The sequence below is a fragment of the Chroicocephalus ridibundus genome, chromosome 3 (assembly GCF_963924245.1).
Source record: "Chroicocephalus ridibundus chromosome 3, bChrRid1.1, whole genome shotgun sequence".
NCBI classification, from domain to species: domain Eukaryota; kingdom Metazoa; phylum Chordata; class Aves; order Charadriiformes; family Laridae; genus Chroicocephalus; species Chroicocephalus ridibundus.
The window spans coordinates 38361662-38389361 of NC_086286.1; the positions used below are offsets into that span (position 1 = coordinate 38361662).

General features: G+C 37.1%; 1 protein-coding gene across 5 annotated transcripts in view; it reads left to right on the forward strand.

Annotated features, from left to right (window-relative positions):
* The window catches only part of STRN (striatin), a 66436-nt gene that overhangs the window by 6699 nt on the left and 32037 nt on the right, over positions 1–27700 (forward strand). For all 5 annotated transcript variants that reach the window (XR_010070287.1, XM_063328840.1, XM_063328839.1 and 2 more), the window contains exons 2-5: positions 6874–6977; positions 14516–14589; positions 17718–17796; positions 19761–19925. Coding sequence is in view for 4 of the 5 variants with exons in the window: in XM_063328840.1 (XP_063184910.1) it covers positions 6874–6977; positions 14516–14589; positions 17718–17796; positions 19761–19925 (422 nt within the window). In the remaining variant the exon portion in view is untranslated. The remainder of the gene's footprint in view (positions 1–6873; positions 6978–14515; positions 14590–17717; positions 17797–19760; positions 19926–27700) is intronic.

The following is a 27700-nucleotide window of genomic DNA, read 5'->3' on the forward strand; positions in this document are numbered from 1 at the left end:
ATTCATATCCAAGCTTGTAAACAGGAGGTGAGAGCAAAATCGGTTATTTTTATATCTGTTTGGCTTGACGCCGTAGTCAGTTCAGGGTGGTGGTGCGTCCTGGAGTACAAGGAGTAGCTGTTCCTGGCTGGAGGGACGAGAAACAGGAGTGTTTGCAAACGGTCCTGCGGTCAAGTCTGATTCGCTCCTCTTTTTGTTACTACAGCCAAATCAACAGATCTCCTCCAGATATGTTCCCCTTGTCTTGCTATACCCCAAGGGTTTCATTCAGCCTGTGAACCTCCATTGCCATGTGGGCCCTAAGTCTATTTATCAGTCCTGGTGCTGACTGCTGCTGCTGCATGTCTGCCTTTCTTCTACAGCCAGTGCAAATGCTCAAATAGAATTCCTTTCCAATTTGGACTTCAGCTCATAATATGCAATTATTTTGTGACGTGTCACTGCAGTGTTGCCTATGGAATTACATCACATTTAAAACTTGCTCTCTTTTTGTCCTTACATCAGTTTACATGGAACATGCTTCTGGGACTCAAAGTCGGGGGGCGGGGGGGGGAAGTTAATGCTCACCACTTAAATAAGTGTACTACAAAAATGACTGGAAAATTACAGGAGATTTTTACTTATGAAGAATGATTAAATAAGCTGAATATATATTGCTTGGCTAACTCAGCAAATATTTTGATGTTTGCAGTTGTTAGAACAGTGAAAGGCAGCACTGAAGAGTGGATAAAAGAAAGACTGGCTATCTGTACAGAGATCTGCCCAGTAAAACACTTCAAACTGCAGAAAGAGAAGTCTTCCTGTTGGTTGAAATGCTTAATTTAGTCATCAAGGTATTGCCAGGAATAAATTACTACATAATTTTTGATTCTGGGTGATCTATTAGGAATTTTGAATTCACTGATAAGAAATTGTTTTTCAAACGGTCTTTTCAAAGAGATGAAGAATGGAAGTGGCTTCTTCAATCATCTTTTTTTACCATGAGCTAAATCTTTGATCTCTTGGATGGTTTAATTTTTTCAGGGCTTAGCTCTGATGCTGGTGTTAGGACATCTCTGAGAAGTCCAGCAAAAATAATTTGCCAGTAGATTATGCATGTGTTAGTCCCACGAGGCGCTATCATCCAGCGTGAGCGTGCGGGTGATAAATGGGGTGAAGAGCTTCTGTGCGGGATGAAGCTAAATGCGCCTCGGTACCTGCCGCTCGTTTCAGCCTGTGGCCCCGCTTCAGTTTTGTGTTACTGTAAATGGCTACAGGCGCTTCAAAAGCATCCTAGCCTCTCTGTGCACGGAGTGCTAGTGGGTGTGTGTTGCACTGTGAAGTGTGGTGCCTGAAAAATGGTTTGCCAGTTGTACTACACCACTGATGTTTTCCTTCTCCCCTGCACCTGTTTTTTATCTCTTCTGCTCTCACGCCCCCTTCGCCCCCAGGCATACCTACACGAATTTACAAATATACTTAAATATGTAGCGCTTGAGTGAGCCAACTATAATCTACAATACTGAGCACCCCGGCAGCCTGCAGAATCCTTCTGGTAGACCAGTTAGAACAACTGTTTGAGGCTCATTCATCTGTATATGTTTTTAGTTATTTTAGCAGCTACCTATTTTTTGCAATAGTTTTCTTGCGGTTTTCTCTGTCAGTTTTTGTCTCAACCTGTGAAGACCTTGTTCTTGAATTATGGAAGCAGTATACACAGAACTGCACGTCTTAGTAGCTCTTACTTTGTCAAATGATGCCTATTGACTTTCAAGCGCCTATAAATTTGAAGTGACATTTACTTTAAGATATTAAGATAAATATTTAAAAGAAAACAATGGAAAGGCTTTTTGTAGTTCTTGAGTCTTAAGAATTAAAAAAACCCTACAGTAAAAATCACCTTTTAACTTGAAATAGCTGTGAAATTCAGGAACTGATGGAAGTTGATATTAAACGTGCATCATTTGTTTAGCAGACATCAATATTGTTTCTTTTAAAACATTTTCTGCTAAAGGAAAATATTTTTTTTTTTAATCTCTTGCCTTTCTGTAATGTCAAGGTGTCAGCCTAAGAAGGTGTGCAGATATAATATACTTTTTAACATCCTTGTTGTGGTTGCTGGTTCCGGGAAATTTAAATTTCAGTTTATGTTTCAAAACATTGGTAAAATCCAGATTTCTTAAGATGGAATTCAATTATTCCATTATATTGTTATGGCTGCTAAGCCTGTATTAGGAAGTCAACAACATTTTAAAAAATGTTTCTAACCCTGTGTTACCTAAAACATTACCTCACCCTTTTGTCCACTTCCCAGTAATATGACCTTAGAGTCTTTTGGGGAATTTCTTAAAACAACATTATTGTTGCACGTGAGACTTTTATTTTTTTTAACATAAAAATGAATGTTATTTTTAAAATCTCCCGGTAAAGAAGTGGAATAGTTAAGGTATCTAGAGTGCTATTAATTTAGACTGGATGTGCATGAAACTTCCAAGTTTTGTTGCAGTTGATAATACTAAAAACTTTAAGGAGATAAAGTGAAAAAAAAAATAATACTGCACTATACAATTGTAACTGAAATAGGCTGTTCTGGGCATCTTTCTTCCCAATATTCTCTGTTTTTTTGTTTTTGTTTTTTTTTTCTCCCGACTCACTTGATTTTAATTTAACAGTTGATCTGTAATACAGTAACTTGTAGCACTTAGCCTGGAATAAACTTGAGGCGGATGCTGCCTTGATTCCTCGCTGCGGAGCCAACGGGGCCGGGCGCTTTATGGAGACGATGCGCCCCACCCATAAAGCAAGGCACAATACGAATTTTTGTGTGATCCCCGTAGGCGTTTTAGAGGTTTGTGGTGACTCGCTTACAACTTGATGCATTTTAACCTTATTAGCTAGAAGGTCATTTGTCGCAGAACCTGTTTGTTGGGCATATTTGTGAATTCTTGAAATTTTTGGCAAACCTTCCCAGGAGTGGCCCAAACACCAGTGTAGAACAGTGTTGCAGATCATTCAAGGCGGAAGCGATCCTTCTTTGCTCTCCTGCTCCCTCAGGTAGCGCAGGCTTCAGGATTGACTCGCGATAAAGCTGCAGCCATGGGAAATGGCCTGTGCAGTCTCAGTCTACTGATAAAATGCTGTCATTTACATCCAAATTATAAGAAAACTGTAGTTGTGCAGTTCAGTTACACTTTTCATCGTGTTTAAACCCAGACCTCTTGTACTTTAAATGTTGACACAGACATTTAGATGGGTACTGGATAAATATTTTAATCAGAAACAGTAAACCTAGAGTTATCACTGTTTTGTTCTAGAGACAGAAAATACTGCTAGATCTCATAATTTGTCATTTTCCATATTTGAACTCGGTGTATTCATTTATTCAGTTTTCATTTATACTACAAGTTGTTTTACTTATGGTGTGAACATTTAGATTCTTTGGTATATTTTCAGTTAATTGCCAAACATTGTAAAGAATGAAATCTGCTTATGACACATGGACTGTTACAGTATTACTGTTAGTATAGAATTTCAGTTATTATTTTAATGCTGTCCTTATGTGCATTACAAATAAACCTGAATATTATTGTTAAGAATTTCTTAAATAAAATTCAAGCTTACGTATATAAATGACGTTTTGTTGTCCACTGAGGCTGACTTAATTGTAATTATCCAGTACTTATATAGATGAGGGATAAGGGTTACTAACATCCTGTGGGAAAGAGGGGGAATATTCTTCTTACTTTCTGTATATTATGAAAATGACTAAGCATTCCCATTTTCAGAGCTAGAATTTCTCAAAAATAATGAGTCTATGAGGATGCCACTCAGAAGAAAAGCATGAACAAACTATGCTAGAAACTGTGCAGCCTCTAGAGAGAGAGCAAAATTGTTCTCAGGCTCTCTAGTATACTTGTCTGTTTCTTGATTTTACCAATAAAGCTACGGATCTGTAAAGTGTGTAGATGTATATATAACACCTATAGATATATATATGTATATATAATCTTGAAAGATCCTGGCAGTAAGCTTGTGCAGGTCTGGAGAGATGGCTCTCGGGCCGTGCTTTTCAAGGAGTAAACACAAGGATTTCTTGGAAGTCCAGGAAAAAGAAAAGTTAGAGGACATCAGTGAGAGCATTGTCATACGACTGACAATAAAAAATGTCCAAAGAATCAATTAATATTTCTTCCTATGCAATATGTGTATAACATATACAGTCTGCCAGTGGCCCTGAAGAGGTAAAGCACAATCCTTTTCGTGTTGAAACATACGGCATAGATGTTTCAGCTCCGGACATAAAGTTAGGAACATTTACATTATTTTATGTGCTTAAGAATCTTCTGGTAACAGGTTTGAATTTGGATTCCCAAATGATTGGTCCAATAAGTCACAGAGCCGGGCCTGTCCTGTATCAGAAGATCATTTTCACATGAAGGAGGTGTCGTATGATATTTCTTAATCAAATCCATTTAAATCTCTTTTTTCTTACAAAAGTAAGCTGTCAAAACTACTGAGAAGTTGCATTATTTTTTTTCTCTGTTTAGGCTGTTACCAGTGGAAGACGACTTTAACCTCAATTGTTATCATGGTAATGCTGGCCTGACCCTTGTAGGTAGAGCAGTGCATGAGCCAGGCCATTCCTGGCTGTCCTTTGCCGACCTGCCCAGTAAAAATGCTTCATTCCAGCCTGTTCGGTCAGTTTGTTCTTAGCTAGAAATGGCTTGCAGACAGCAGGTCATATTATAGATCACCTCAGCTTGTGTCCTGATGGCATTGGATGGTCTTTTTCATTCCAGTCAAGTGCATATATACATCATGTTTTAGTATTTTTAATAGTATACTGTGATGTTCTCTCACTTTTTGGCTAGAAGGGCACTTGTTTATTTCTGCTGGACCTGTTTGGAAGCAGGGAGAGAGAAATTACTGTTGCAATGCACTAGTATATGCATTACAGTCTGAGTGTCTGTACAGTTACTGCAAACTAACTTGTATGTGCTTGAAGTGTTCCTCTTGTTACTGAGAAGGATGGTGACCTTGTTGAGCTGACGTGCATCTTGCACTGTTACGTTCTTCAGGGTAGGAAATGCTGACTCCAAAGCCAGCATTTCTGTCTTCTGTGCCTTTCCCTAAACCTGAGCAAAAAATGAACTTTAGAATTCAGTTGAAGTTTTTTTGTTCATCCCAGTTTCAGTGTTAAGTGAGGAAAAGCTTGATGCCAGGGTGACAGAGGCCTTTCTTTTAATTCAGATGAGGGTGTTTTTTGGCAGTCGGATGCCTTTTCCCCCGTTGAAGGTGAAGACCGACTTCACTGGAGATCTGCCAGTGTTTTTTTCAGTCATCATAAACTGGCTGCTCTAGTTGGTGACTGGTGGTTAAGGATTCTTCAGGTGTCTGTCACGCTGTTTACTGGCTGTACTTGAGCAATGAAATTATGTCAGCTGGTGTCATATTTTAGAGCAGCTGCTATAGCTGGCTACCAGCAAATGGCCTTTTGGAGTAAGATCCGTCTTGCCTGATCTCCAAACTCCAGTCGAGTTTGTTGTGTGCATTCCCTTTGTAGTTGGTGGAGAGAAAATGGCACTTGCAGACACTGTTTTTCTTGCCTTGGGGTAAAAATCTGAAGTCAGATTAAGCTATTCTTTAGAAGTGTCTGTCTCCATTAACTAAATTATCTGGGGGCTGCTCGCAAGGTTGTGGCAGGTGAGGAGAGGATACTCCTCCTTGATTCTCCCAAGCTTTCCCTACAGATTGGTAGAGACTGCAGTACCTGTAGAAAACACTGCTTATAGAACGGCGATGGGCCTTTATCTAAATGAAGAGTGTACTGGTCTTCACGTTCAACAGCTGATGGTTTAGACCAGTTGCCTTTTATCCTGTTTGTGCTTCTCAGGAGACAGCTGAGATACTTGGAGACTTAGCTGCAAAGGTGGCAGAAGGCTTCTGATTCTGCAAATGGCAGGCAGTTCACAATGCAGGTGAGGCCGAGGTGTGAAGTGGTGACTGCCCATAGGTATTTTTGTATAAAAGTGTATTCGTGAGTTGAGAGAGCACAAGAACCTGCCTCTTAAAAAGGACTTGATTTGAGCATGAGGTACAAAAGCAGGTAGTTCTGCCTTTATGATTAGGAATGAATATCTTGTATATATCATCATTTTCTATTTAAAGAAGATTTTTCACAGGCAGCTAAATACTTATTCTCTTCTGGAAGTCAATAAAGGTTGTCTGTTTTCCACTTTTATTTACTTATATACCATTTCTCTCCTCGTCTCCCTCACCAAAATACCTTTCCTTGTTTTCCATTTCATCTCTCTCTTAATTACAATCTTTCTGGAGAGCTTTCTTTAACCTATTTTAGTAAGTATTATAATTAACACTTGGCACTGTATTGCAAACAGGTTTTTTTTTTCTTTTTCTTCTTTTAGCTGAACATGCTGTACTTTAGTTCTTTGACTGGTATCATGTATCTAACGTATCAATAGAACTGTACGCTAATTATATACTACTACAGTTAGTAAGCAGAAACACTTTATCATCTTTTCTTGCTTATTGTTGGTAAATGCTTTTATCTGCTGAAGGCTTTTGTATGCTTATTTTATCTATTCCTTATCCTTTATTGAATGTTTAGCCAAGAGAGGAAATAAACCCTGTCAAATGAACGAAAATTGCTTTGTTTCTTATCTTTTTCTTTTGTCTGTAATGAGCATGCAGTTTAGAAGGCTTATCTATGAAGTGTTTTGACTAAGTATTTAATGTTTATGAAACACAGTAAGCTAATTTGTTTTGAACTGTACAAATCAATTTTAAAATAACTTGGGGGAGACACACACATTTAAGAGCTATGCTAAATATTTTTAAGGAAGCAGATTCTAAATTGAACACTTCCTTTTGCAGGCCCAGATTGCCTTTCTTCAAGGTGAAAGGAAAGGACAAGAAAATCTAAAGAAGGATCTAGTGCGAAGAATCAAAATGCTGGAATATGCGCTTAAACAGGAAAGGTATGCTGCTTTATTGATGAGTACATGATGAAGAAATTCTGAAGACAGATACTTTATTTTGCCTTTGTGTTTGACAAAACCAAGAAATATTTATTCTGTATATATTAATTTCTCAAATTGACAAATATTATTATACTAAATAAACCTAGTAGTCTAAATATCTGCATTATGGTAAAAACAATATCTAACATTGTATGGCTCCAAAAACATGCAAATAAACCTCATGGTTGATCAATGATAAATACTTTTTCCTTGGTAAATTCCACCTAACTGTATAGATTATACCCCAGAACTACAGTGTATTCTCTTTTTGTTCAAAGTTCTAGCTTTGTTTAATAATGTCTGAAAACTGAAATCTTGAATAACAGTCTAGTAGTTACTAGGTTTTAATCTTGCTAAATTTTTAGTCTTTTCAGTATTATAGACACTATAGGAATGTATTCTGGAAGCTAATTGTGGGAGGAGTGAAAAAATGTTTGTGTTTACCAGTTAATCAAATGTCTGTTTCTTTGTTCATGGGGATTTCAGTAGAAGTCCCCAGTCTACTTTACCATTTTATTCATATGTATACTTTCTTGTTCTAATCTTTTGAGGCAAACAAATTGGGTTTTTTTTATCATGCTTCCAGAAGTCTTTCGGTTCAACTGATCTATTTTAGGCCAAATTTAGTTTTAACTTTTTTTTTTATTAGTCAAATGTCTTTTAAAAATGCTTCACCTTGAGTATATTTATGGTACTACTGCAAAGCAATCATTCCATACATACTATTTTCCTATAAGGTAATTCCTACTTCTGTTTAATAAAACAGTAATGCAATAACCTCTTTTAAATAGTTTGTATTAGTAGAAATAAGATTAGAAATATAGTGATATGCAAACGAGGAATAGGATATTGCTACTAGCTAATTTAAAAAGGACACTAATAGTTGTACATCACTGTATTGCATTTAGATTTGCTCATCTTACATGGGCTGCGTTAGCACATGTGATATGATTTATACCATCCGGTTTGGCTCTTTCTGGTAGCAACCAATTCATCCACTAGCATGGAGCTGCAGCCAGTTTCCTGGACAGGAGTAGCCTCAGGACTCCAGCTCCTTTTGAGGAGTTCTCGGAGGCATGCTTAAGGTAGATACCCTTTTTGCTCAGGCTTGTTAGGGCACTGATCGTCTATCAAACAGCAGAGAAAAAATATCAAATGTATGCATAATGGAGATTAAGGTTTATAGGCGTGGAAAGGCTTACATTTGAGGCATGATTATAAAGATTAGAGTCACTTTAAAAGAAGACAGAGGCAATGGAGTACATTCTTGTGCAGGTAAAGATATTAACTGTATGGGGGTTGGAACTAGATGATCTTTAACATCCCTTCCAACCCAAACCATTCTATGATTCTATATGCTTTATGGTATATAAATTCAGTAAGATTTCTTGTATTTAAAATCGAGGGAGCTATTCCTGATTACTTAGGGATACCTCTAATACTTTGTGTTCATAATCCAGACAAATTAGCGATTTATCTAAAATTATCAGACTATGTAAATGCATTTTCATGTGCTATCAGAAAAGCTTTGTAAGATTAAAAACTATAATCAAAAATCAAACTTTCACATGGATAGTGAAAATGGTCCCCCAGTGGCATTCAGTGAAATCCACCTAAATTAAGATGTTTAAATCCTAACGCAGCAGTCACTGTCAGGCTTAGGAAAAAACACCCAGTGGTTTCTTTTTAGCAGTTTTTACATAGGTATCTTTCATCTTTTCTTGCATTTTTCTGCAGTATATGGTATTAGCCTCAGTTACTCAGGTCAGTAGGCTACAGTCAGCTGATAGATCCAGTTCGATAGTTTCAGTATGGGTGTGCAATGGTTTTTAAAGTACATGCGATGCTTGTGAATGGTGTGTGCTGGAGACAGCTATTTGTGAGTTTGTGGTTTTATACAGCAGTATTATTTGCCAGTTTCTGAAGAACCAATCTTTTATTTCTGCTGGAAATATCTCCCAGCAAGTGTTCTTGCTTGATACTTAAAAGAATGGCAGCATACTGAGCTTGGAAGCACCGCTCTCTTTCCTAGCATTTTCCTAAATCAGACGTCGGCCAGGTCAGTCAGTAGTCTGTTGGGATGCTGGCTTTTTCCAATGGGATCTCAGGGATGGAAAATGAGATCCCACAAGGTAGGAGGAAAACATTGCTGATCAAATTTAGGGAAGGTTGGTGCCGGTGGGAGGGGACAGGAAAGCATTCCTGCATTCATTCCTTTCTGCCTTGGCCTTGCAGTGTACCAAATCTTTCTTAGCTAGATGAAATAAGTTATGAGTAACAGAACAGAATATGAAGTTGTGGCCAGAGTAGTCCGTGTTCACAATGCTCTCAGGAAACCATGAGCAGGAAACGAATGGCATTGTTTTTCTCAGTTACAAGCTTTTATGAGCTGCTGTTCTGTATAGTGGGTGTTCAGCATTTCTTTTATCAACCAAATGTTTTCAAAGTTTACTATAAATAAACAAGTTTGGAAGCATTGTCATTGTTCTCTATTTCATGGCACTTACATAATTTCATAGCGAGTAAAGTAGAAAATGAGTTTTACTGAGGGATTGTCATGTTTTCCTGATCTTTAGTTTCATTTTTGGTCTTTGCGTTAGTAATTGTAAGATTATCTTTTTGCTGCGTGTATAGGAAACCCAGTTATTTCTGTTGAAGAGTCTTAATACACTGAATAGCAAAGAGCTTAGAAGGAGGGAGTTAACAGTGAAGCACTATCATTTGTTCAACAGCATTTTTGATGTAGTTTTGCCAACATCCAGTAGATTGCAGTGTGAGGCTGTTTGCAGCTGAGGGTTACTTTTTATTACTTTATCAATACTAGCTTCACCAGCAGTAAATTGCATTGTTTCCTATGGATTTTCAGGAGCTAGCTGAAATGCAGTACTGTTCCTCTCAAGTACATGTCGTATTTCATCTAGTCTAGCTCATTTCCTGTCTTAACATATTTCAACCAAGAACTGGACTCCTGAGCCACGTCTCTAGAAACACTTGATTTAATTTTATGTTGTTTTCTGCACTGGTGTGTCTGATCAGCGCAAGGCTGGCGCCTTCTCCTCTGGGTAGAATATCTTGCCGTGCTGTTCCTGGCAGTCATTCTTGTTTATGTCTCTTGGTTTGGCGGCGGCTCCCAGATCTTCTACGGATGTTTTGGCAGGCTCCCTCAGCACAGCTGGATCAGATGCTTCAGGTCTGGCGACAGATATTTCCAAGAAATAGTGGCCCTTTTTGATCGGGATCAAACTCGTTTCTGTGTGAAGTATTCAGCAAAATTTCGCTGCCCTCAGTCTTAAGAAATTTAGAAGGATGAAAGCTTTTAGCATTTTCCTAAACAGTGTGTTTGTGGCAGCCATACCGAACGTCTCCAAGCACTGTTTGCATAGAAGACACACCGTTTAAAGAAAATACCACTAATCAAAAAAGGAGAGTTGTGTAATGAAGTGCAAAAGCCAGAGCAGTGGTAATATTCATATTTATCTGAGTAAGGGCATCTACCTGGTAACATAGTTTCCGAGCCCCAAAATAGCTTTCTTCCAAACGACTTGAAGGCTAGTTTTCAGATGAAAAATACCTTCTATAAAGTTGTATCCTTCAGCTTGTTATTTTCAAGTCATTTTTCAGTCTCTGCCTACTGTTAATAACTCAGATGTAATTTTCGGAAATTGAAGGTAAATCATCCAAGTTGAAGAAATTTCAGATAATAAAGGCTCATCTTTGTGACTGTTTCCCTTCTCCTTCCCCTGCCCCGAAACAACTGTCCTTGTTTTTTGACCAGATGATATGAAGGTTGGAGAAGCTGATTTTTTTCTTTATACTTATTTATAGAAAAAATACATTTGCTTTTTTTTGTGATAATAGTATTGCACTGTGTGAACTAGAGTTCAGTGTGAACTGCAGAGGGCCAGTTTAAAGCTGTTACAAAGTGGATTCTCTCATTTCTGAAAAAGTGGAGAAATTAAGCATGAGAGGTAGGCAGGAGATATTCTGTTATTGTAGAAATAGATTAAGTATAAGCATACCAATGGAATAAGCTATATTCAGAATTTTTACAGAAAAGAATTAAAGTTTATTTTGTGAGAAGTTTCATAGCCTTTGATTGCAGTATGTGTAACAGGTGAAGACTCTCCCTTCTAGTCTTGGAGTCTGAATCCTTATGTTCAGCCCTTTCCCTAGTATGCTTTAGAAAGGAGGAGGTTGTTTGTCTTTCATACCTGTGACTTTTTCAACTGTACCGTAAGAAAGTTTCTAATAATAAATCTCATAGTTGCTGCCTGAAGAAGTATAAAAAATATTTCCCTGATGCACTGTTAGCTACCTCTACAGATGTTTTTTTTTAAATATTCCTCTGAACTTTAGAAGCTGACCGTAGCTGAAGATGAGTTCACTGGGTCAAGTATTCTGATATGGTGTTCGTGTTTCTATTGCACATCTAACTGGTGTCTTGCCCAGTTACCTGAATTTATACTAATTGCTTCTAATTAATACAGATTTGAGTTTGGCGTTGTTGGTTTTTTTTTTTTTTTGTCATTTTGTGCAAGCAAAGGTCTGTGGCTTTTTGTTTTTAACTTTCCCAGCAATATTAAAAATAAGGATTGCTTTTAGGGATTATCAGCTCTTCAATTGCCTGTCTTTGTTAGGACATGATTCTTCTGCTGTATCTGTATTTCTATTGGTCTCTGCCTGTGATATACAAAGTTAAATCTTCTAAGGATGAAGTCTTAATCCATCTTGGCCTTAAAGTAAATTTAAGGGCCAGTAGTGTACAAGACCATGTAATCTAGATTATCCTCTTGAAGTAAAGAAGAATAACAAAGGCTTTTAAAACTCTTGTATTATGAGAAGGAACCAGTTAAAGAAAATGTGCTACTAATAGTTTAGAATGTGCATAGACTGAATAATCTCACTTTGCTGAACTGGTTTTATTATGCCTTTAATGAGGGAGGAAAACTTCAATAAGAAGAAAGAAAAATGTTACTGTTGATTTAAGAGCAAAAAAAAATTAAAAAATGAGCATACCTGTTTAACAGACTGGAACAGATATAGTGAGAAGTTTAAAAAAAATGCAGGCTGAATTTTTGAAAATGGATTTTGGAGAACAGGTGAGAGATCTGAGGAATAGCAAAGGCATAGGGAATGATCCTTTCAGTAAACCCAGCAAACATTTTACTTTGGTTCTCAGGGTGAAAATTGTTGACAAAACTTTTTTAAGAAGATTCGTGAATGCATAGAGGATAATGGAACTCTATATAAGATCCATGAGCTAAAAGCAAATGCCTTATGCCACAAAACTAACTGCTTTCTGAAATTATTTGCAGGAATTGAGTAGACCACAGTATAGGTCACTAATCCAGATTAAAGTGAAGTATTGATATTTGCTCACTTTCGGTAAGTCAAATCAGAATGGATTAAACATTAAGGTCACTTGAATTGCTGTCTGCATAAAAACTTGAAGTTTTTGACAAAGCATATGTTTAAAGTTGGTGAGGTAGGTTAGTGACGGAGCAGAGGACTTCTTAGTTTTTGATTAGTCATTACTTTTTATTAGTGATGGTAGGGGAAAAAGTATACATAGCATCAGTATTTAACAATAATAAAGTCCAATTGTTTTACCAGGGTAAGATCTCTTTGCTGCTAAGATGTAGGAAACAGATAGTTGGAAAAGGAAAGATAAATATTTTGAATAAGCATCCAGCTTTAATTTTGTTCTATTCTTTGTTATCTTTTCTGTACTGACCAGAATGTTTGTCTTTCACTTATTGCTGTTAATACATTTCAAGTGCATCCTTTCTCCTTTCCTTGCTGGTTGCTCAGCTGAGTTAGAGCTTAGTGCTGTAGCTCTTGAGGAAGGAGTTCCTTCATCTCTCTTTGTTGCTATGCCTAAGAAACATTTCTTCACTCGGCACTTATCCTTCTCATCCAGAATTAAATGTTTGTTATAATTAAAATGCAACTGGATTAGTAGGAAACTAGTACTGGCGATACTGAAGCCTAAGAGGTCCCAAGCATCGCTTCACTCGGCATCATTTTGTTGGAAGTAATGAGTTTTCTTGATGAAATAGGAACAGGCAAAAGAAAACAGTAATATAATGAAGCTGTCTGAGAAACAATCAAGAGGTTCAGGTAACTTGAAAACAGTCCTCCTTGATACAGTCATTCGAGCTTAATGATACTTGCCTCATACAATGATGAAATGTCACACCCATTAATTTTTTTAAAAACCAATTTTAAGTGGAAGAGTTCCCTGGTGAGTAGCGTTCCCTTCATCAGTGGAGCTGATCAAACCCATTTTCATGTTGGTGTGTGTGAGGTTTTTGGTTTGGTTTGTTTTTTTTTTTCCTTTTTGTCATTTGCAGCCTGTATCTTGCTGCCTTACCCCTAGCTCTGTATGTTTGCATTGGAGCTGGTGTGTGTGTGGTAGTTGGTCGTCCCACTATTGCCAGCCTGCATTGCCTGAATTCTTCCCTGCCTTTCTTTCAGGGTAGGAACTAGTATGAGTGCCACTTTTCTACCCAGTTATGGATGTCTACAAAGCTTTATTAGGGAATCAATTTTTTTTGAGTTGTCTACATTTCCATTTTTTTAGAAAACAATCATAGAGACAAAAGTTGCAGTGAGTGCGAAAGAACAGGGGGAACAGATAGAGAAACTGGCTACAGCTCTCTTTACCTCAGTTTCACTCTTACTGTTTTAAAAGATTAATGAATCTTTAAAGCTTTTATGTACATTTGTAATGCTGTACTACAGTGGCATTATTTTGTGTGTTTAAAAGACTATAGACGCTGACTCTGTTGGATGAAGCTTTCAAATTAAAAAGCATTTCCCTTTTTCTTTTAGCTACGAGTAGCTACTCTTCTAGCTGCTCGTGCTTGGTGGGGTTTATTACAGTAGACCTTCTGTTGGCTAGTATTTTTGGAAGAGAAGTCTCCATTTCTGAACTTGGTTGAGTGGCAGATCTAGAAGCTTTAAAATGAACTGGTGTAGATGTGCTGTTGTCAGTGCTAAAACTCATTTAGAATAATTCTAACTGAAGGTCTGCTGCTGTTGGAAAGCACAGCATTTTGAAGAATAAAACTAAGGTTTGCTTAATTGAGGTGACAATATGAAATATGAAGTAGAGGGCACTGAATTGACATGGATAGTAAAAATGTTTCATAGTGATGGCTTAAAAAAAAAGAAGAGGGTGCGGGGAGGGAAACAGAGTAGCCCATGTCCACAGGGAAGGAACCTTTTCAGTAGCAAGAACATTTTGTAAAATTTTCAGTATTCTGATCCCTGTGTTTCATCAGTATTCACTTTGCAATTACTTGTCAAGCTTGTGAAAAATAATTAAGCAAAATTACATATCTGAAGTCTTGCTTAAATAATTTCTTTGTTTTGTTCCTAGCCTAGAAGAAAGGAGTGGTTTTTTCAAGTGAAGACAGGTGACATTTATGTGTTTAGAGAGACCCTCTAAATGTGCTAATAGCTTTTTTCTTTTTTTTTCCCTTTTCTTTCAGGGCTAAATATCACAAATTAAAATATGGCACAGAATTGAATCAGGGAGATATGAAGCCACCAAACTATGATTCTGGTAAGAATTTATTAAGAACGAGTTCATTACTGGCATAAAAGCTTCACTGTGGTTTGTGCAAATGCTGACATGATAGTGCCGATAAAATAAGCCACTTAATGGAAGCAGTGGGAATAGAGCTAATTAATAAAGACTGTTTTTTACTCTTATAAAAGTAAAAATATATGCTAATGCTCTGAAAGAGTCTATTAATAAATCAAATGAGTTTAGATTTTAAAAAAACACAAATGAACAAACTGCTCCTGGAGAAAATAATTACTCTCTTCCTTAGTAATGTGTATGAATGTTTTGGAACAGGGAGATTTATAGCTATAGAATCCTTTTATCTTTCAGTAATTCTTCTGAATAAAAAGTTAATGTCAAAGGACATTGAATGTATAGTACGTATTTTTTTTGTTCAATTACCTCAGTGGTACTCCAGGAAGAAAATAATGAAAGTGCATGTTATACATAAGTGAGAGTTTGAGAGTGGGGAATTTTTTTACAAAGTTCTAAAGATTGTTGGAAATGCATACAAATAACTTCAGTGCTATGCTGCAAGAGGACAGTTTTTCACCATGGTCTCTGGAAAGTTGATTTGTTTTTCTAGACATTGCATCTTCTCCTTCACTCAAATATTTTTAAGCACTGAACTTGAAGAATTAAGAATTTAAATTACTTTCATCCATCTTTCTATCTCCCTATCTTTCCTTGGGGGGAAAAAAAAAGTGTACAGAGATCTGATTATAGCTTAAGCCCTTGAAAGGAGAACTAATAGGTGGTGATTTTTGTATCTCAGTCCCCTGATGCTCCTACTACTGCAACGAAACTAGAAACATCTGTACATAGAGGAAGAATATAGCAAGTCTGCAGACCTTAGCTCTGTCACTTGGTTTATGGAAGGGATGGTCTCGTTTACTGTCATGGTTAATTCTTATCTCATTGGATTCAGAAGGTCATTAAAAAACCCCAAGCAAACAAAAAAATCCAACCCCAGGCCAACAGATGAAACTTTACACCAGTCTTTTCTTGTCCAAGATATAGTGAATTCTTGGGGAACTTTATTTCACATTATTATCGAGGTTATTTCCTTAACTAAAGGAATAGTTTAATTTGGTGTAACTAAGTGGAAGACCCCAATCTGTATCTGGACCACTAGAAAACTTTGTCCTGATCATACCAAGATCCTAGACATCCTTGAGTTTTGTAATTTCTCAGGATGCAGCTATAGCGTGTTCCTCCGGTTTCCAGCTGAGGAATGTAGTGCAAGGCCTGGCTTGGCCAGTAGAGCCGTAGCCAGCGTGTTACTTCTGCAAAGTGAACAGTAGTGGAATTACCTTGGTTAAAACTTCATTATCCTGATTTATCCCATTGCATTCTATGTACGTAGCTGTCAGAAATGTACACTTTTGTTCTACATTAAATCTGGACTGACGAAAGATGCACATTTAAAATAGAAACTTTGTGATCATGCTCCTTTGAAATTGTCTTTGATAGATACTTACTTGTATGTCCATGTCTTTCCTCACCCCTCACCACCGGCCCCTGTTTTTCCTGCCCAGTCATGAAAAAGTGTGGGTTTCTAGTAGTTGTTCCAAATGGGTCCTTGTTTTTTGTTTTCTTTATGATCTTTTGGGGAGTCAGTATTACAATTTAGCAGAAAGAGTTCAGTCTCCTGATAAAGGGATGCCTTTTTTTTATTGTTTGTTTGGTTTTTTTACTGCTTGTGATATCTTCTGCTATTATTTGCTCATAATGCAAGTCCTTTCATTCTCATCTGTAAACAGCTGTTATTGCTAGTGGTCATCAGTTTTGAGGAGACTAAGCAAAAAAGAATTCTTGTCTGTAGAGGTACTTAATAGTGCCTTCAGAAGGGGTTTTGCTTTTTTTTTTTTTTTTAATTTTCAGGCAGATTTACCTCAGTCACGTTTTAATTCTCACAAATTGAGCTTTGGTAGTTGTGTGTTGCATCCAGCTGTGTTCAGTTGTCATCAGAAAAATCATTGTGCAATTGATTATTTCCTACAGTTGCTATTAAGTGGATTTGTGAATTTGTGATGGATAAAATTCATATGGCTGTCCTTGCATGTGAATTCTGATTAGTCTTTGATAGCTTCTTTGGGTGGGTGGTGTGTTTTTTGTGCGCAGTGTTAATTCAGTTGTTTAAAAGTAAATGACTTCCTGGTAAGGACAATAGCTTTCCCACATTGCATATCAAGTTACTCATAGGATTATACCCCAGGTTTTTCTGGTTCTTAATTTTTGTTTACACAAGAAGATTGTTAATGCTTTAGTGTTTGGGCCACAAGGGTTTCAAGTGTTGTACACGCTTTCATAGATACTAAACCAAGATCTTTTATGTTGGGAAGCATATCCTTGTGTATCTCCTGAAGGAGGCGAAAAAAAAATCCCACCATCATGTAGTATGAAGCTATATATGGAATAAATGTGTAACTGTTGGTTGCCAGCGTTCAGATAGGTTTCTCACCAGAACAGCCACATATTTTTTTGTGGATTTTCCTGGAGCAGTACCGTTCGGATACAAACTTATGGTTGCGGAAAATGTGGTGAAAGTTTTTCAACAGCTTTTCAGGTTGAAAAATAAACAAACAACCCCTGTTGTATTCTTTTTTTTTTTTTTTCCTTTCACTGAACTAATACAAATAGGGATGAATTTAAAGTTGATATGAGTAGGTCTATTAGGTTTATGTTGAACAGTCAGATATTAAGGAAATTGGTGAGACAGTAAATTGTAAATAGACATGCTGCAGTTGCATTTGATATTGTTAGCAGTTTAAGATGTTTGTATTCAAACTTAAATTATGAGTAGCAGTTATATTGGAAGATTAGTGCAAAAATGGTACTCCAGATTGTTTATGTTCCCTTAAAGAAAAAGGAATAAGATGGGGCTTTTGAATGCGAGAACAAAAGGGAAGGCACTGATGACTAGTGGATCTTGTTCTCATACAGTAGGATGTACCTGACAATCTTTATGTGTATGTAGTACTTCAGTTATGTGCTATGTGCATTTTTTTCACTCTTGGTTGATTATTGGCACTTTGAATCTTTTATTTTGTTATTAAACCATTCCTAATCATTTTAAGAAAAAGGAAAAAAAAAAAAGGTTGTAATGAAATAATCTTTTCCAGATGAAGGGAATGAGACAGAGATTCAGCCACAACAGAACAGTCAGCTAATATGGAAACAAGGACGACAGCTGCTAAGACAGTAAGTGTTGAAAAAAGAACTCTAATAATGAATGCAAGGGAGAGAATCTGGTAATGAAATGTGGTGGTAGTGGTATTTGATTTTTTTGTGTTAGATTTTCTTTCAAAAAAAGTTAGTGTGTGTGATGAAGTTCATTCAACTTCTGGCGTACTTTTCCTAGGTTTCTGAAAAATGTTAGTATTTCAGATGAGAAGCCTTGTCAAGTCACAAACACTGCATCTCCTTTGCTTTTCTTTCACCGAGTATAATAAAACAATCTGCCTGGGAAAACAGTGGGTCATGACGCTTTGCAATTCTTTTTGCAATTAAAAAACAACACACAAGTAATTCTGTTAAGAGCTATGTAAAATAAAAATAACTGGTGTTGGAGAGGGATGACTTATTTTGGCCTGCTCGAGGTGCAGAAAAGACTAATATCCAGAAGGTTAGACTAGAATGTCTGTTAATCTAAATTAGTTTTTGAATTGTGGTCATAATGAGTTAATTTCCAAGATTTCCAAGATATTTGGTCACACTTTTGTGTGGGTTTTTTGCCTTGATTTAAACTGAAGAGGTCTTTTAAAGACCTCTCATCAGATTGTCTCTATCTGTTTTTTCGTGCATTTACATAATCCTGTATGCTGATAGTTAGATTCTAAGGTCTTCTAGTCAGCTAGCAAAACTTTTGCCTTCTAGTTTTTTTTGGTTTGTTACAGAGGATTAAATGAGGGGGGAGAGAGACAGTAAGGACATTCTGGAGCTTATGTTAAAGGACCTTTTCCCAGGGAATTATACAAAATTTAAATTTATCTGTTGGATGACTTGTACATGCCTCTCTTTTGCAAAAGCTCAAATCTTTGCATGTGTGTTGAATACATGCAAAAATAAAGTCTTGACTTGCATCAGTGATTTTGAAGACCAGTCATTCCTCCTCAGTGCAGTTCGTAAGTAGGTGACACAGTGCTGAATACAGAGTGCATATTACTGATGGACTCTGTTTTGTACAGGTGACTTGTTTCATTTTTATATAGCTAACAATCAGCACTTCTCTCCTGATGTGGTTATGTTAAATAATTGGAGGAGAATGCTCTTGCCGGAAGAGTGCGTGTCCTTGATTTGTAACAGATGTTCTTGTAAAAGAGCATTTCCCCTCTTTAGAGTCCTCTAGAATATTGACCGTTTAATCAATCCAGTGCTCCTGAGAAGACGGTGCTATTAACTTTGTATTCTAGAGAAAAGGAGAGAGTCCAATTTTGCCTTTTTTTTTTTTTTTTAAATCATTATTTCCCCCCTGTTTCCCCCAAAGGCAATATGGCATATTGAAGAAAGAGCCAACTTTAGACTTTGAGGCTTTCATACAAGCTAGTCCAGGATTCTTGCTGCCTAGTCATCATATGCAAGACAAATTTGTATTTTGCAGACCCATTGCAGAATAAGGAAAAGGCAAGACAAAGATTTTATCAAATGTAGTGCATTACAAATAACAGCTCTTGCTAGTAGCTACAGAATTTGTTTTTACTCCTCCTGTTTTCTAGGCTTCTAATAATGCTTACATAAGGAACATATCTGATACTTCTTGTAAGGCTTCATGTGTAGTTTCCATGTGTTGAATAATAAAATGGCCGTGTTGTACATGCAACTATGGTGATTTTTATAAGCCAGTTGTAAATATTTTAACAGAAAGTGCTTTTCCATCCATTTTAGTAAATGAATGAATAACGTATTGTAAAACCTCTGACTGCTAGGCTCTTTGATTATTTTTTTTTTTTTTTTTTTTTTCCCCTCAGTGACTGTAGAGGCTGGTACTGCAAGAGGCGATCCCTCTGCAGCTGGTACAGGATGATTTATAAGCATGTTTCATTAGCACAGTACCATACTTTGCTAAGCTAAGGGGTTGCAGATGGGTTTAGGGAGAAGTTTTCATTTAACTGTTTTGAATTAAGTGAGATGTGCATGGAAGATTAGCATGAGTTCGGTTCCTACAGGTATCTACAAGAAGTGGGCTACACCGACACGATATTGGATGTGAAGTCAAAGCGAGTACGAGCTTTATTGGGCCTCTCAAGCGATGCTTCAGAGAAGGAAAACAGAAATCAAGAGCCAATGGTAAATGGCACAGAGGGTCAGATTAAAGAAAACGCAATGATTGGGTAAGCATCAGGATGACAATATTAACTTTCTGCATAAATGCCCTTAATGGTATAGAACAAATTTTCATTTACTGAGAATATTTCAGGACTTTTTCCCTAGTTGGAGATTAGAGCAATTTTAACTAATTTTATTACAGTAAGCAATAAGTACGGAAATAACTCTTAAGATTCACAGCTTAAAAGCACCATATGTTTTTTTTTTCAATTGGATGCCAGCACAAAGTCAAATCAAGCCTCTTTGGGATACGATTGCTAAGTGGTTAGAGGTCAGCATTGTTTCAAGTTAACGGTTTGTTTGTATTGCTGGAAACTTTACTGTATTGATTATGGGCTTTGCTTTTCTGGTCTGTGCTGACTATGACATGATAACCTATATGAGGTACAGGATTTTTTTGACTGGATCTGAAAAACAGAGTCACTTGTTACATTCTGATTCCTGTAAGTTTTTTGATTTTCCACTAATGGATAGATATATGTAAATGTGACTGCGATGTAAGGTATTCGTTTCTGTCTTTCAGTATTTCTAATACTATGAAAAGTCAGTCAAGGAGAGTAAAAACTTGTAGTGCTTGCTTTTCCTTTTAAGTAATGTTGAAAACATAGGAGGCTTTTTTCCATTTTCTTCTGTTTTCCATGCAGAGTTTAAAAAAAAAAAAAAAATTCAATTTGAAGCTTAACTGTAAGGGCTTCAGGAAAACAATGCTTGTTCTTGTTTAAGATATTGTAGTTGCAAAACTTGAAAAATAATGAAAATTATGCAGAATTGTTTGTCTGAACAGTATGTGAGGTAGCTGTCCCCAGTAGTTCATGCTGTATCAGTGAGCACAGCTTTCCTCAATGATTCTCCATCTTTTTTCCTTTTTTATACTGATGTGGCAAAATTCAAGACCTTTTATTTTCTAAGGTCTAATGCTGTTATACGACACATTCTGTCTGTTAAAAAGTATTTGTAAAATTTCATTATACCCAGCAGATAGCTGCAGCAACTTCAGGCCAACAAGTTACATAAGGGCAGAGGTTCATTGTTATGTAATTAAATTTAATGATGTGAGGTGGAAAATTTGAATGTATGAGAAAACCCGCAAGCTACTAAAATATATTGTGCTGCTACATAGTGGACAATCCATGCCATTTATGTACAGCAGCTTTGTTTTTGAAGAACAAGGAATGCTTGATAGATTACAATAACAATTTTAGTTCAATTTCTGGTGAAGGGAATCACTTCTTCTCAGGGAAAGTGAGTAAATAAAGCTTCTCTTCTTACACTTTAAAATTCATTTAAATGTGTTTACTTCAGTTTTGAAACAGATGGACTTAAGGTAGTTGATTTGAGGGATGAAATGGTTGGACAGTGGGTTTTGATATAGCAGTTTCGGATACATTTACATTTCTTTCCTATCTACTTGCCTTCTGGGTAGATCTGTTACTAGGTTTAACACTTTGTAGTCTACCCTGTGGCTGAGGATATTCACTGATGGAGAAAAATGTGTTCCCTTCCATTGTGTCTCTGTGAGCTTGTCAGCTGCAAGGCTGGTCAGGCCGCACACTTTGAGAAACTGTTTTTGTCTCACTTGTGATGGATAAGATGGCAGACTGTATTAAAAGGCTTAGGGGAGGTGTTATGATACATGGTGCGCGAGAGGTGACTCCAGGGTTTTACAGTGAAAGAATTTTCCAGGGATCTTGTTCAACATAGTCACGCCAGTCTTCATGGGCGATTTTTGAGTTTGTGGATGTCAGCTGAGATCTCCCTCACTGAGAGGCAAAAGTTGGGATTTTACTAAAATTCCTTAGTCAATGTGAGTACAGGGCTAGCTTGCAATGCTGTGATTCTTCTGGGTGTTTCAAGTTCTCTTTCATACCATCTCTTTCAATTTTCCGTGCAGGAGGCATTCTGTGGCTTTCTTCCTGGCAGAGACTGCCTGTTATTTAACAGCATTTTCATCTTGTGCTACTAGATACTGTAAAATGTTACACCTCACTGTTTCTGTGGCATGAGGCACTGTTCACCTCCTCCCAACTGCATCATCGCTTGCCTCTGAGATTTCAAAGTGCAGCTTTATGGCAGATGGAAGTCAGAAATGAGATGTGGTTCTTGATTTAGCTCATACTTACCTGTTCCCTGCCTCATCTATTGTCAGCATTGTATGTATAGAATAGCTTCTTTTCGAAGACTATTAGTATTGAATAGGTAATGAAGATTTAAGGCACATGGAACTTGCTCCTGATCCCCATTGGAATTCTTGCTGAACGTTTGGAAACTTAATTCAATGTTTTTCTACCTGTTTGGCAGGACTGGGAAAAGTCTAGGTGGCTCAACTAGCTTAATTCTGTCTCAGTGTTGAGGTAGGGGCGCTTTCTGAAGCAACTTCACCAGTGCTAGGCAGCTTACCAGGAGGGTGAGAAGGTTGGCAGTTCTTTTAGCAGCCTCTTGTTCTTCCTAGCGTGTGTGTAAAGTGAGAAGAGAATCAGGGCCACAGCAAGCTTGTACGGTTGGAAGGAGCGCAATGAAGAAGCGCCTGCAGTTTGGTAGTAGTAGTGGAGGAAACTTACAGTGAGAGACCGGAAGAACAAGAAATCGACCAAAAAATTGCTGCAATCCCAGGAAGATTAAGGACATGGGTGTGTGTTTGCCAGGACCACCGGACATAGAGACAGTTGCAAACTAAAATGCAGATGAAGATGCTCTCTGTCTGTATGGATACAGTGAGACTCTTTGTAGGAGAAAGCTTTGCTGTCACCACAGAAGCCTGTGAACTGCTTAAACCAATGCAGTTTGGGAAATTTTGTAGTTCAAAACATTTAATGAACATAAATATCACATATCTGCTAACATGTCTGAGGCTAGTGGTCAACCTGAAGATGTTGTAGTTATATTTGAAGAGCAGAGTGCTGGACAAAATGTAATGCATGGAAATGAATCTCATCTAACAAGGAATATCTCTGTTAAAGTGAGAAAACACAGCTCATAGAACACTTGATTTGTTTGATTTTGGAAGAACTGCATAATATTGTGGATCCAGCTGAGACTGCAGATTTTAAGTCTGATTTTTATAAAAATATTTACATGGAAGAAAGAATGTGAGAAGCAGGGCAGGGGGATTGAAGAAAGAGAAAGCTTGTGGATGAGAAACAATGAAGACAAATCAATAGGAGTTTGGAAAGAACGAGGGTGAATGATGAAGAATAACGTACAACAGAGGGTAAAATGACACAGTGAAAAACAAAAGGAAAATGGACACAATGATGCATTTCAGGAACAGGAAAATGGAAGGCATATTAGCTTTAAATTTCCTTAAAGGTTTCTCCATATAGCAATGTAAAATGCAGAAAAAACAGATTAGCTAAACTGCTTTCTGTACAACTGAACACTCATGTGATAAATCCCAAGGAAAGTAAAAAATGGTATTTGCTTTTACGCTGCCATATGGTTACCTCTTAGGGAGGAGAGAGGGTGTAATGGAAATGGGAAACAAAACTTCCTTTATGTTTTGACTGTTGTTTATTGGTAATCAACCAATACTTCCTCGGTGAAATCAAAGTGTTGGATAACAAAACAAAGAAATTTCAGTACTTGTCAGCGCAGTCTGATTGTTAGCATGTTTTTTCTCTGAGCCCGTGAATCTGTGTGTAGTGATTGTTGCTGCTACTCAGCCTCCTTCATTGTTGCCCTGGCATTTTTGCTCTGACCCCAGGGATGTGGTGGGTAGGGAGGATATTCCTCCTCAGCTCACCTCAGTACATCTTTTACAAATTTTAATGAGTTGTCTGTTATACCAGAATTTGTCTGTTATACCAGTTGTACCTTGTTGTCTTTTACACCGGTTATACCTACTTCAACAGCCAGGGTTTGGACACTCAGTGCAGTAATATCAACAGTAAGTCAAGCCTTTTTATGGGAAAGGCTGGTGAGAATGTTTGGGGTGATTATTGTGAAGTTGATGCTGTTTACTTTGGTATGTAGAAGCCTGCAGTAGTGACTGTAGTGCAAATACTTAAGACAATAATATTTATTTGGAGCAGACAATACGTAAGTTGTATTCTCTTAGGCTCCAGTTATTTTAGAAAATTGTCATCTTGTCCCTTATACCCCTCTGCTTATGTTTTTTTATATCTTAAAGAGTTGCAGCTACATCAGAGAACTCCCCACATATATTTGGTTTTTTCTTCTTTTGGTACAGTGATGAACAAACTACTGTTGTCTGAAAGTCTCTTAAAGCCAAATCAGTTTCTTTTCTTGCTGTTACATTAAATAGTTTGTCTGTTATCTATTACTAGCTGCTACATCTGTGGCCAAACTTGTATTCTTACATTGCCTATTTATTTGCTAATGTACAGATCCTCTTGAAAACTTTAGCACTCAAGACATCATGTGGATTTTGAATGCACCCTGGAAGATTTTGATTCCATAAATGAAATGTTAATATGATAACCTGAGATAGATATAGACCTGTTTCCACTTTTTTCATGGAATTTAAAAGGGAATCTGTTTTCAGTTTCTTCATATCAGCTCACTTGCATTACAAAAGATAAGTACCACTTGGCATGACTGGACTCAAAAATAGATACTAAAATAATAACTTTATAATAATCGTTGACATTCTTAACACCTGCAGTGAGAGGAATGGGTGCTTTTCCCCCAACAAACTGAAACAGAAATGAAAGCTGTCTGCAAATGTCACTTGTAGCCTTGAAAACATGAGAGTATTTAAGTATCTTTGGTTTACTTGTTACCTCATTTAATAGCTTTATCTTATTGACTGAAACCTAAACAGTCAAATTAGTTTACCTTCTTGAAGATGTATGTTTGACTACTGTTTGACATGAGTGGAAGCAAATATAATAAAGGAGTAGAACTGGAAAGGAATGAGGGTATACCAAGCACATGTATGTATATACTCATATATATGGATATGTGTATAGATAAAAACAATATAGATAAATGATCTGAATTCTTGTTAAGGTTTTGATCATTACAACTATATCTAAATAGACACTTCTTAAAGAAAAATGATCCTGAACGATATATCAGTCTCTCTCTGAAACTGATCTACTGCCCCTGTTTTTTTTCTATTGAACCGCTTGTGGCTTCCACTGCCTGTATTCCACATGAGAAAAAAGGCATCAAACCTCAACACTTGAAAGCAAATCCAAAGATCTTTTCAAAGATTAAAATTAAACATTTTGAAGACCGTATCTTTCTGATGTACAACAAATCATTCCAACTGACCCTTTAGTGAACAAGCGTCTTTCTATACCAGAAGGTCTCGAATAACTCTTTTTGCATCTCTAAATCCTATTAACACTGACCCATGTAATGAAACTGCTGCGTATTGGCTGATGAATGTTGTGTGTTGACTCGCTTATAAAATGGTTTATTTGGGAAAATATCTCTGAATTTAACAACCTGAGGTAATATCTCCCATGAAAAAGGTTCCCAAGATAGCATACAAAACTAAAATACTGAATTGCAAAAAGAAAAAAATTCCAAAATCTGTTTGCCTTAATCCCTTTACTGGTGGTTTTTTTTCACCTTTTTCCTGTTTGTCCCTGCCGCTATCTTGCAGTGACCTAACAGGCATTGCAAAGATACCTGGACACTTTCCACAGATGAATTGAAGCAAGAAAAAAAAATTGGTAAATTGGGGGTTTGGGTGAAGAAAGTAGTACCAATGGGCCACTCTTTTCATTAAATTGGCACAGATCTATGGCTTAAGGGTTCGAGGGAAGCCTCTTGGAAACGTTGCATAAGACACACGGTACAGAAGGAATGGGGAGAGACAGAGAAGTTGGCAGTGGGAGAGAGTGAAGCAAAGAGAGGGGAGGTGAACGGAGAAATAACTTAGAAAAGTTACTTCAGTTCTTCAAACATTGAATATATTTTTTATTTTAATTCTTTTAAAGTCTTGTTTATTTGACATATTACAGTTATCTGATTATAGATTTTACAAGAGAAGTGGCCTTTCCTTTCTAAATGGCATTCCTTCGTGGTTCCAATTTACATCCAAACCATTTTGTAAGTGTTGCTTACCAGTTGTAGTATGTATTGCACTGGTTCTTATGTTGTGTGGTGTGAATTCATAAGAGGTTTCAAAGGTTGTGGCAGACTGTCTAGCCTGCCCCATGTTCTTCGTGTGTAAATTTTGATGATTGTAAGTATTCCCTAGTTTTATAAATTATTAGTTTGATATTTTCTGTGCTGCATTATGACAGATTTTGTGCAGTATTGAAGATTTAACAAACTGTTCTTAAATACAGCCCTCATAGAAAGGGATATATTTGAATTTGCATGCATTTATTTATTGTGTCCAGTTTCGAAAGAACTCAACTAGCCACACCGAAAAGACTGTGCTAAAACATGCAATAACTAAATGCTATGGGGAATTAATAAAACTTATGACCTTGCAGTAGCACGTTTTGATAGGAGAAAACTGAGCCAATAAAAATGGCTCAAGAAAGAGGATGCTAGAATAGCTCTTTGAATGCTGGGTCACAACAGGCTTTTTCCTGTACAGGCCCCCAGAAACATTTCTCAGCCTAAGCTGAACTTGTGTTTATTTAACTTTACTGTGGTATTTCTTCCTGCTTCTGAATTTGTCAATAAAATCTGGTTTTATTTAAGATAACTTGTGTATGTCTTGGATAAAACAAACAAACAAAAAAACCCCTCTACTTTTTCCTTTGGGGGCAGTGAGTAGGACCGAGGCAGTTAATAATGGCCTCGTGGTTGGGCAGTTCACGGGAGAAGTTTATGAGAATCTCTCTGGACATGACCACGGACTCCCAAGAGTTATTATCAACAAAGGAGAAAGTAATGATAGATATATTGAATGCGTTGGTTACAAAGAAAATACATGTCTGTTATGTGGCTTTAGTCTAAATTAAACGTGACTTTGCAATATGAAATGTTCTGGATCGTGTTGGGAGCAGGAAATGTATCATCAATGTGCTGTTTTAGTTTCCACATAACAACTTCACCTTTCCTGTAGGTTATGGTTTCTACTTTTCACTCAGTAAGAAGCAGAATTTATGTTAAGATCCTGAATATTAAATGTTGAGAGCCAATTGAACACTATACATTTTGTAAAGCTGCTAATATTTCCATGTCAGGGACGACTGGATTTTTACACAAAATACTTATCTTGAGCCATGTGACTGTAGGGCAGAAAATTAAGAGTTGTCTGTATGGCCCACTGAGGCCCAGCGAGAGCCACGGTTGCTTTAAATAGTACACGTAGAATATCCACAAATCATATTTCTTAGATTTCATGGGAAGAGATTATTATTATTATTATTTTTAGTCTTAAAGGGGCCCCAGGGTTAAGACAAACCTCAGTTATAGAACAGCCTATAAAATACAAGTCAGTATGAGATTTTCAGGGCAGTCACAGCTGCAGAAAATTCTGGCAACCTCTCCTGAGGAGAAAAATATTCATGTGATTTCAGGTTTCTGTTACTTTAAGGGAAGTTAAGTATTTCAGTCCCCAGCCCATTTGTAACGTGAACTTTGTATTTTAAACAGGAAAAAGTGTCTTATCTTTGGGGATCAGAAGTTCCCTGTGTCAAGAGTAATATTCACAAAATCTGCGTGCTGCCTATCCATTAGTAGTAAGATTGAAAACGCAGCAGCATTAATGTAACTGTACTTTACTTTCTGGCGCTGCTTACTCTACTTGTTATGATTGTGACAAGCAGTTAGTCCTGTTGGACTTAATCATGTGCAGACACAAGTAGCAGGTAGTCTCTCTGCCCCAAAGACTTTCCTCTCTAATTGG